The 9914-nt window shown below is 39.8% G+C and overlaps 1 protein-coding gene across 1 annotated transcript; it reads left to right on the top strand.

The window, feature by feature from the left end:
- Positions 1-209: 209 nt before the first annotated feature.
- On the top strand, positions 210-2497 carry LOC147432253 (uncharacterized). Its single transcript, XM_086492209.1, has 6 exons — positions 210-479; positions 559-599; positions 711-874; positions 969-1065; positions 1141-1310; positions 1408-2497. Exons 1-6 carry the CDS (start codon positions 412-414, stop codon positions 1879-1881), a joined length of 1014 nt encoding a protein of 337 aa, XP_086348335.1. The 5' UTR covers positions 210-411; the 3' UTR covers positions 1882-2497.
- Positions 2498-9914: the final 7417 nt, after the last annotated feature.

Below are 9914 nucleotides of genomic sequence, written 5' to 3'. Positions count from 1 at the left end.
ACGAACGAGCTAAGACAACTAGAACCTTTTCTCTCTTAGGTGTCAAGTGAATCACGAACGAGCTAAGACAACTACAACCACTGCTTTGGCATCCTCTCCCACACATCAAAATGCATTTTTCATTTAACATCCCACAACAAGGCAACGTTTTATCGATAAACTATCTTTTCTTTCAATTTATGGGTAGATTACACTGGTACTTTTAAGTGGAACCCTAGGACTCGACAGCTTCGAAATTACGGTCTTCTTGCCAAGTTACAGCAGGAATGCCGAGTTGTGAGATCGTACCGGTAGAGCGATTGAGGGGATTACTGCGGAGCTAAGTAGCACGCAGCAGCAGCTGGTGTGCTTAGGATATTGGTCAACAGAGCTTCCTCTCTACGCAGAAAGACGAAACGTCAAACCCTAGCGATGGACAACGGGGGAGACGCAAAGAAAGGGTCACGAGGAGACAGGGATGACAAGTCCACCAGTGCAGGGTTAGTTCTTCGTCCTCTGTATCCCCCCCTTTCGCAAGCAAAACGGCTGATGCTCCCTTCTTTGTCGTTTGCGTTACAGGAAAATTTTCATCGGAGGACTCTCATGGGAAACGTCAACAGGTTCCTGAACTAACCCCTTTGCCCTGTTGTTCTGCTTCTCTGTTTCTATGAATTACTGGCAGATTATGGCATCCGTTTCTTGATTCTTCTCCATTGTACATGTGCCTTCAGAGAAGCTTACCAAACATTTTAAGAAGTATGGGGAGATAATTGACTCTGTGGTGATGCGGAACCGCTCGACCAGACAACCCCGAGGTTTTGGGTTTGTTACCTACGCAGATCCATCAGCAATCGATAAAGTGATGAAAGACACACACCTCATTGATGGTCGAACGGTGAGTTCGAGTTGTGCTTGGAATCTGTGGGGTTTTCATAGGTTGTCTCCTTTGATTTTTAATGGTCTCCTGGCATGGTTACCATTGGGAACAGGTAGAGATTAAGAGGTCGATTCCCCGGGAAAGCATGGTGAAAGGGCCAAGAACCAAAAAGATATTTGTGGGTGGTCTTCTTCCATCCGTAACTGAAGGTAAGACCTCTCAGGGTGTGTTGTGTGTGTGACTACTGCAATGGAGTTTTGTAATTTGTAACCTGCTGTTTGCAGGGGAATTCAAGAGCTACTTTTCACAGTTTGGCAAAGTTGTCGAGAACCAAATCATGCTAGAGCATGGTACTGGGAGATCTCGGGGTTTCGGATTTATTACCTTTGATGATGAGCAAGTAGTTGATAATCTTTTGTCAGAAGGACAAACGCTTGAGCTGGGTGGAAAGCAGGTCTGCTTGCTATTTTCTTAATTCGATTTTTATTCATAGTTCCTGCTTTCTTGCCTTGCAAGATTCTGAAGAAATTTCGCTTGCGGGCCAATCTTAGGTGGAAATTAAGAAAGCTGAACCTAAGAAAGCAGCTGATGAGCCTGATCGTGGCTACGGCCCACCAATGGAAAGGGTAGGGAGTGGGTATCGATCAGGGGGTTATGATGCATATGATGATGGCTATGGCAGGCCTGGTGGTTCTTACGGCGGCTCATATGGAATGCGGGGTGGAGGCTTTGGGGATGGCCCATACAGTGGTGGAGGAGGCTATGGGGGTGGCTATGGAGGTGGTGGAATGGGGGGGTATGGAAGTGGGGCTGGCTATGGTGGCTATGGTGGAGGCATGTTTAGTCAATTTGACTCAGATTCATATGGAGGAATGGGCTATAGCTCGTATGGCAGTGGCTATGGTGGAAGCAGTTTTGGCTCGTCTAGTGGGTATGGAGGTGGGTATGGCCCATCAAGCTCTTATGGCAGCGGTTCCACATATGGGCGCAGCAGTGCTAGATATCATCCATACGACCGAAATTGAGTTTGTAAAATGAGCACATGGCTGGTCGATAGAGTGTGAATCCAGTACTTGGAGCTGTTTCCTTGGGAGTTTGGAGGCTGACTTTAGTATCTTGTCATCATACAGCAGCATTTGTGGGTTGGTCATGCATGAATCCACCATGGATTTTATGAATGCCGAAGCGTATGCCTGATTCATGCATGATATTGTGCTCTGAGAAGTGATATGGTGTTCCGAGAAAGACTAGTTAAACTAAATTGTCTTCTAGCGTAGCATAGGCTATGTATGCTGTGGAGGCCAGTATTCGCTAGCATATTTTGGCCATGAGCTGGTTAAATGGAGCATCAACGCGATTCAATTGATGTTCTGATTCACTTTGTGTCTTGGACAATGATTAATGTTTTGCGGTAGCTCTCTATACTGTTTCAAAGCTACTCTCCATTTTGCTGAAGTTCGGGCTTTTGTTAAGAAACTGATATAGTAGGTGCGAGTGGAAAGTCTTTTCTACTGTCATTATGCCTTAAGCAGTTGAGAGATGGTTCTACGAGCTTGTTTTGCCAGCATGTACCTTGTGTAGTCAATCTTAACATCTTTTTGGGCTGGCGTTTTTCTAATTTAAACATTTTTCGTTCAGCAAGTTTGTCTCATCTTACTGTGCGTGATCATTTTGATCGCATTTTCTTTCTTTGTGTGTGAGAAAGTCCTTCAACGGGTAATTATCCTCTGCTGTTGTTTGTTAGTGTAACAAGTCTCTGAGGGTTTTGGGTTTTGTGGAACATGTTCTTTATGAGGTATTTACCAGTACATCAGTAATGGAAATTACATATCACTAGTGTCTTTGTCGTACTCTCTCTCTCTCTCTCTCTCTCCCCCCCCCCCCCCCCCCCCCCCCCAATGTATGGAGGGTGTATGACTTTTGGGTTTTTTGAAACTCTCAAAGCATAGCCTAATCTAAAGTTCAAGACGTCATACCTTGTTGGAAGTGTGATAGGGGTCTAGAGTGTGATCTCTCATGACACTTGGAATTTTACTCCGGCCATTTGACACTTGCTATGAGGTTGCATGTATCTGTCTTGCTTTGCTGTGCTTTTGCTGATGGATTTTTCTTGTTTAAGCGAGTGTTTTGAGAGGGATTGGAGAGGAAGTGAGCTTTTTAGGGTCAGGTGGAGTTAAATAAACTTTTTGTTTTTCTTTGGTGAAGATCATGTGATACCACATTCGCGAGGTTGTGGCTTTTGTATTCCCATTTTTTCTATTCTTTTTTGAATTCTTAACCAATGTCTTTCCACCTCAATGCAAAGGTTTCCATTGATTAGGTTCCAAGGAAGAGCAGGTCGAGATCGCTTGATCTGTGTGTTTCTAGGGGTTGTTCTGAAGGGGAACCTCGGAGAATAGAGCCTAAATCCTTGTACCCGTTCCATACGCTATCAGATGGGCAGTAGTTGGTTTCGTCTACAGCTGCATTTAGCTGTATCAAAGACTTTCGAGCATCTTGAATTTCTTCTTCAAACAACCTTGTGTGATATTCTTTGTTGATACCATGGACATTGCTTTATGGCAAAGCATTCTTCGGCACAAGAATAAGAAACTTTCTTGTCCCAATTCCCTCGTAAAATGCCTTGAATTAATTTGGTGATGTGGAAGTACTAAACGCAAATGCAACAATTTGAAGAAAGAATGAGAGCTTGCATGACGCTCATGGTTTCTCATCATCCTTATTAGCATCTCAACTCACATCTCCATCATTGTCCTACAAATATTAAATACAAAGCATGTGAAGAATGCAAAATTTCTCTCTTTTATGCAAGGAGCGATTACATTACATAAGAAGTTTACATTTTAGGCGTTTTTAAATTTAAAACAGTAGCTTTTATTGACACAGTTCTATAATAACATTGGGTCTAGAGGATCCCCCTTCTTTTGAAGTAGTAGTTAATTTCTAGAAGTCCAAATTGCTCTTAGCACAAAGCTCTTACAATGCAAATGTATGTTCGAAGCTCCATGCTGTCGATGTGTGTAGACCCCATAGCAAGGTAAAGTTTAAAAAGGGAACTACGAAATGAGTATACACCCACTTGCAAATATAGCTTGTGAAAGCTCCAATCTCCAGGCAACGGTAAGTATCAAAACAATAAGAACCTCTTAGGACAAGATCATTATTTGGGATACCATAAACATTGGAGATTTGAAGGGAACCAGTGTTTGAATCGAATGACTTGAAGTGAGTAAAACTTCAATTGCGGAAGCCTTGTCCAAAACACTTTGGTCAAGAGCCTTATTAGCTTCTCAATATCAAGGAGGATGCAGTCTCTTCACTGCAACTTTTCTATACAGCATTTGGTCCTCGCTATGCCACTCGTGTGAGAGAGAGAGAGAGAGAGATTTTGGCTCAATATTGATGCTGTATAGCCACGAAAAAGCATATTGGAACCCTTATCAAAAAATTTAATGACCTGCGAGTGTTCCTAAGCTTAAGTTTATATTTGCATTTCTACACATTGTCAAACCATTTTTATAGAGAGAAAATCTCACGTTGAGATCAATTTTGGGTGTTTGTCATCCAACAAAAGAGTTCGTCTGGATTTTGTAAGATCATCTAGTGGATCCTTGATCCTTTTAGCAACAATGAGGTTGGGTTTTGCATTCTCATTAGTCCAAGTACTCAATCACAATCTTCTCTTTGATGTCAAAGAGGCATTAATGTGAAATCAAAATGATTACAAGCTCTTTAAACATTATTAAGTAAACAAAAAATTAATTTTGATGACACAAATGGTCTTTGTGCATGGGGGTAGGGTAGCATCAACACTACAAACCACTGTATTTCATTTCATGAGGTATTAATGGAACCTTCAATGGTGGTACTGAAGGCATAGTGCTTCCCCTTCACTTGTGTGTTGCTCCTCACGTATAGTGCTCAAGTGACCCACCCTGTATGTGAGGCTCATGCAATGGACGAGCCTTATTGGATGTGCCTCCGTGGAGATCCACCTCAGTGCCCAATTTTGCCGGTGTGTCCATTGGTAGTCGTCGCCACGTGTTTGAGTTTACCTTTTAAGCTCGAATTTACTTTTTTGTCTATGTGGACGACACAAATGCACCCAAAACGTGCACCCCAATTCTCCTCTTTAAGGAACAACACGTGAGGGGTGAGTCTCTACCACTATGAACCAAGCAAAGGGGGGGTCCAACCGCCCACTCCCTTTTTCCTTATTCTTTATATACAAAGCAGTAAGGATCTCTCTCACCATCACATTGTGAGGAGAGAGCTCCACCCATACTATGTACTCTCTTTTCCTCCACAACACATACTATGCATGCATTGCTCCCACCACACAATTGGTATCATAGCTAGGGGGAGCGGCTTCATTGACCACCCCCAAACAAAGCTCAAGGAGAGGTAAGGTTGAAGACCATAGGCACATGAAGAAATCGAGTTTGTATACTGTATAATGGACCTTATGTACTGAACTTCAGAGACTTGGATAGCGTTAACTTTGAACGCAAGCAATATCGAGTACAAGAAGGCAACACTTGTGCACAAAGTCCGGGGAGAGGTAAGGTGAAGACGTTCGACACACCTGGAGCTTATGTATTGTGAACTTTAGAGACTTTGGATGCGTTAAATATTAACACACACAGTCTCAAGTACAGGAATGCAAGCAACACTAAAAGGCCTCGTAGAAGATAGCACTGAAAAACTGATTGCAAACATTGTTGGGAGGAAGTAGCAGGTAAAGTTACAAAATTTAACATAGGGAGATTCACAATGAGCTTTAGACTCACTCCTATGTAGCAACCAAGTGACCATATCAAGTAGTGTGCTATCCTAATATCTCCATGCCAAAAGGAATTTTGCTCATGGTTTAGAACATAGGGCAAGCAACATTTCCAAACTTGGTTGCACACGTCCTTGTCAACCTCTCACCATCTCTTCCCATTTTCCAAGTATACACACACCTAGACTATGACAACACACACACACACACACACACACACACACACACACACAAGATTGATAATAGGAGAGTGTAAGAGTGTGAAAGAGAAGATGCAGACATGATTGGTAGTACACAACATAACACATCATAAGAGAGAGGGAAGGAAAAATTTAGGGCATTTATAGTAGAAAGACCTAAAGATTGTAGCCTCAAACTCCACGACACCTCTTGTGGAGTTTGGTATTTAATATTTGATATTACTTTTTGGTGCCAAAAATTCGAGGCCCCTCCTTTACATTGAGTCCCAATTTAGTTATGAGTGGAACACATTACTTATTGCATGAGGCTCTCAGGTTCTCACTGTTCTACTTACAAAGCAGCCATAGTGTCTTATTGATAAAAGATCTAAAACACAGTGAAAAAGTAAAATGACCGAAAGGATTATTATTTGCCGGCTCCTCCTCCTCAACTCCCAAAATTTCAATCTATAAATCATCATGCACTCACTATTAGTAAAATCAAATAGACATCACATAATTAACCATTAAGCCAGCTATCCCAATTGCAGTTAACCACATATAATAGGAGGGCGCCCAGTCTCGTAACAACCCTCCCACTAGGGATAAAAACTATCCTCAGTTGCTCAATAGAGAATCAACTGGACCGTGAGTGATAGAAAGTGTGGAGAAGGTCTGGGAAGTTGCGGAAAAAACTTTCAGGCATCCATTTGGCATCCTCTGTAGGGTGGCCTTTGAAGGTCAAAAGGTAGCGGTTATAAAACATGCCAGTGCATGTTGTGGTGGTCTTGTGATCAATTATTTGTGCATGGATAAGTTGTCCTTCTTGGTCCACAAGTGAAGGTGGATCCTCATAAATGTGATGCGTAGATAGGTTTTCTGAAAGGTCTTAAAAGATTAATGTGAAATGCATTGTGAATGTGCCAATGTGAAGGTAAGTCTAAACAAAATGAAACATCATTGATCACAACAGAAATTTTAAATGGACCATAAAAACGAAGAGCAAGTTTAACAAAAACATTAGTATCAACACTTTTGCTCCTTCGTTTTTCAATGCGAAGCATAATGTAATCACCTCCTTAAACTGGTGTGCCGTGCAGTGCTTGCTAGCATGCTTAGTGTAAAGTTCCTGTGAGTGTTTGATGGTAGAATGCACACTTGCATAAACATTATAAAAATTAGCAGTAAAATCATCAACAACAAGCACAACATTAGAAAGACATGAAGTAGGAGTAGACAGAGAATGACCATACACAATTTTCAAATGGATATTTACTTGTGGCAGTGCGAGTGGTGTTGTTATATGCAAATTGTAGAATATGCAGGTAATCATTCCACTCCTTGGGTTGAGAAGTAACATAAGCTTTTAACAAGTCAATGATAGTGCGATTAGTGACTTCGGTTTGACCATTAGATTCGGGATGGAATGCAGAAGTAAAATCAAGTGTAGTTCTAATATTTTCAAAGACAGTAGTCCAAAAGGCACTACAAAATTTTGAATCTCGATCAGATATTAAGAATTTAGGCAAACCATGATGTGGAAAGATAACTTTAAGAAATAGAAGTTCAGCTTGATGTGCTATGAGCATTTTCTTACAAGGAATGAAGTATGCTTGTTCAGAAAAATGATCAATTATAGTCCAAATCATATCATGCTTGTGAATAGTGAGTGAAAATCCAGTAACAAAATCCATTGGAATATGTTCCCAAGGTCTTTTTAGGAATAGGGAGGGGGTGTAAAAGTCCCAATTTCTTACCTCTTGTTGCTTTAATCTTTTGACAAAGCAAACAAGTTGAAACATACTGTTTAACATCAATTTTCATAGTAGGCCAAGAGAAATCACGACATAAGTTTTGAAAAGTAGCAAAAACTCCTCTACGTCTAGTATATGGTGGTTTGTGCAACTCTTCAACGATCAATGTACGAAAAGGTTTAGTTACACATAATTTTTGTTTGAAATAAAAGAAAATTTTCTTGAATAGTGTATTCCAAAAATGTGTGCACACAATTCTCAATTATATGCAACCATGTGGTTTTGAAATCATCATTTTGTGTATAAGTGTCAGGCATTGAATCAAATGAAGTACCCGTAATAGTTGATAGATTATTAAGAGAGGGTCTTCGGCTCAAAGAATCAACTATAACATTTTTCTTACCAGCTTAGTATCGGATGTTGGGTTGAAAACATTGAATGAAAGCAACCCACTTAATATATCTATCATCTATTAAGGGTTAAGACAATAAATACTTGATACTTTGTTGATTAATTTTAATGATTAAATTAGCACCCATTAAATAGTGTTTCCAAATTTTCAAGGCAGGTATAACAACAATCAACTCTTTCATATGTACTAAATTTTGCTTCAGACGGTTTAAATTTATGATTTTCAAATGCAAGTGGATGGTTATCTTGCTTAAGGACTGCACCGATACCTTTTTCACTAGCATCAATGACTATGACAAAAAATGGTCCATCAAAATCAAGTAATTGCAGTACTGGTGCATTTATCAAAGCATTCTTGTGTGCATTAAAGGAACTTTCTTGCAAATCACACCATATATAAGGATAATTTTTCTTTAACAACAGGAGAGTGAGGTAATGAGATTTGTAAGCAAAGTTATATACAAACTTCTTGTGATAATTGTATAGACCAAGAAAAGAACTAGTTCATGCAAATTTTGGGATCTAGGCCATGATTGAATGGCTTCAATTTTCTTAAAGTCTACATGTATCCCCTTGCCCGATACAACGTGTCCCAAATATTCAATTTTAGAATGGAAAAATGAATTCTTTTTAGGATTTAGATACAAGTGGTTGTGTGCAAGGAAATCAAATACACGTGTTAAGTGCTCTTTATGTTCTTGTTTCGATTTATTGAATACAAGAATGTCGTCAAAGAATACAATCACGGAATCTTGATGGTCAATGAAAATTCTGTTCATCATGCGCGTGAATGTGGCTGGTGCATTTGTTAGACCAAATGGCATGACAAGAATTTCATAATGTCTCGTTTGTGTTTTGCAAGCATTTTTGTAGACATCTTGGTCAAACATTTTGACTTGGTGATACCCTGATTTGAGGTCAATTTTGCTAACGATGTTTTTCCCTTTTACTTTATCTAACAGATCATCCACTCTAGGAATAGGAAATCTATTCTTGATGGTGATCTTGTTTAAATTCATGTAGTCAATAGATATACAAAAAGTTTCATTTTTCTTCTTAACAAGTAGTACTAGAGCTGAACTAGTAGGTCTTATAAGTCCTCGATCAAGCAAGTCAGTGATTTGAGTTTGTATCTCCTTGCCCGATACAATGTGTCCCAAATATTCAATTTTAGAATGGAAAAATGAACTCTTTTGAGGATTTAGATACAAGTGGTTGTGTGCAAGCAAATCAAATACACGTGTTAAGTGCTCTTCATGTTCTTGTTTCGATTTACTGAATACAAGAATGTCGTCAAAGAATACAATCACGGAATCTTGATGGTCAATGAAAATTATGTTCATCATACGTGTGAATGTGGCTGGTGCATTTGTAAGACCAAATGGCATGACAAGAATTTCATAATGTCTCGTTTGTGTTTTGCAAGCAGTTTTGTAGACATCTTGGTCAAACATTTTGACTTGGTGATACCCTGATTTGAGGTCGATTTTGCTAACGATGTTTTTCCCTTTTAGTTTGTCTAACAGATCATCCACTCTAGGAATAGGGAACCTATTCTTTATGGTGATCTTGTTTAAATTCCTGTAGTCAATAGACATACAAAAAGTTTCATTTTTCTTCCTAACAAGAAGTACTGGAGCTCCATATGGTGAACTACTAGGTCTTATAAGTCCTCGATCAAGCAAGTCAGTGATTTGAGTTTGTATCTCCTTGTGTGCAGTTAGATTTACATGGTAAGGTGCTCTACAAGGAGGTTCACTACCAGCTATAATATCTATTTTGTGGTCTTCTGGGCGTGAAGGTGGAATTCCAAGTGGTAGATCATGCATGAAACAATGCTTAAATTGTGAAAGAAATTCATCATGTGAGACATTATGTGAGGTTACAGTTTCAGTGGAGATTTGATTTACCAACACCAGATGTGTTTTCCC

This window comes from Adiantum capillus-veneris, chromosome 20, assembly GCF_014529385.1.
Source record: "Adiantum capillus-veneris isolate H3 chromosome 20, ASM1452938v2, whole genome shotgun sequence".
In the NCBI taxonomy this organism is placed as follows: domain Eukaryota; kingdom Viridiplantae; phylum Streptophyta; class Polypodiopsida; order Polypodiales; family Pteridaceae; genus Adiantum; species Adiantum capillus-veneris.
This window is presented reverse-complemented; position numbering and strand designations above follow the sequence as displayed.

Bases quoted from the DNA above. Each gene is read 5' to 3' on its own strand.
- LOC147432253 (XM_086492209.1), top strand. From the start codon at position 412: ATGGACAACGGGGGAGACGCAAAGAAAGGGTCACGAGGAGACAGGGAT. The intron at 600-710 runs GTTCCTGAACTA...ATGTGCCTTCAG, and splicing joins CTCATGGGAAACGTCAACAG to AGAAGCTTACCAAACATTTT. The intron at 875-968 runs GTGAGTTCGAGT...CATTGGGAACAG, and splicing joins ACCTCATTGATGGTCGAACG to GTAGAGATTAAGAGGTCGAT.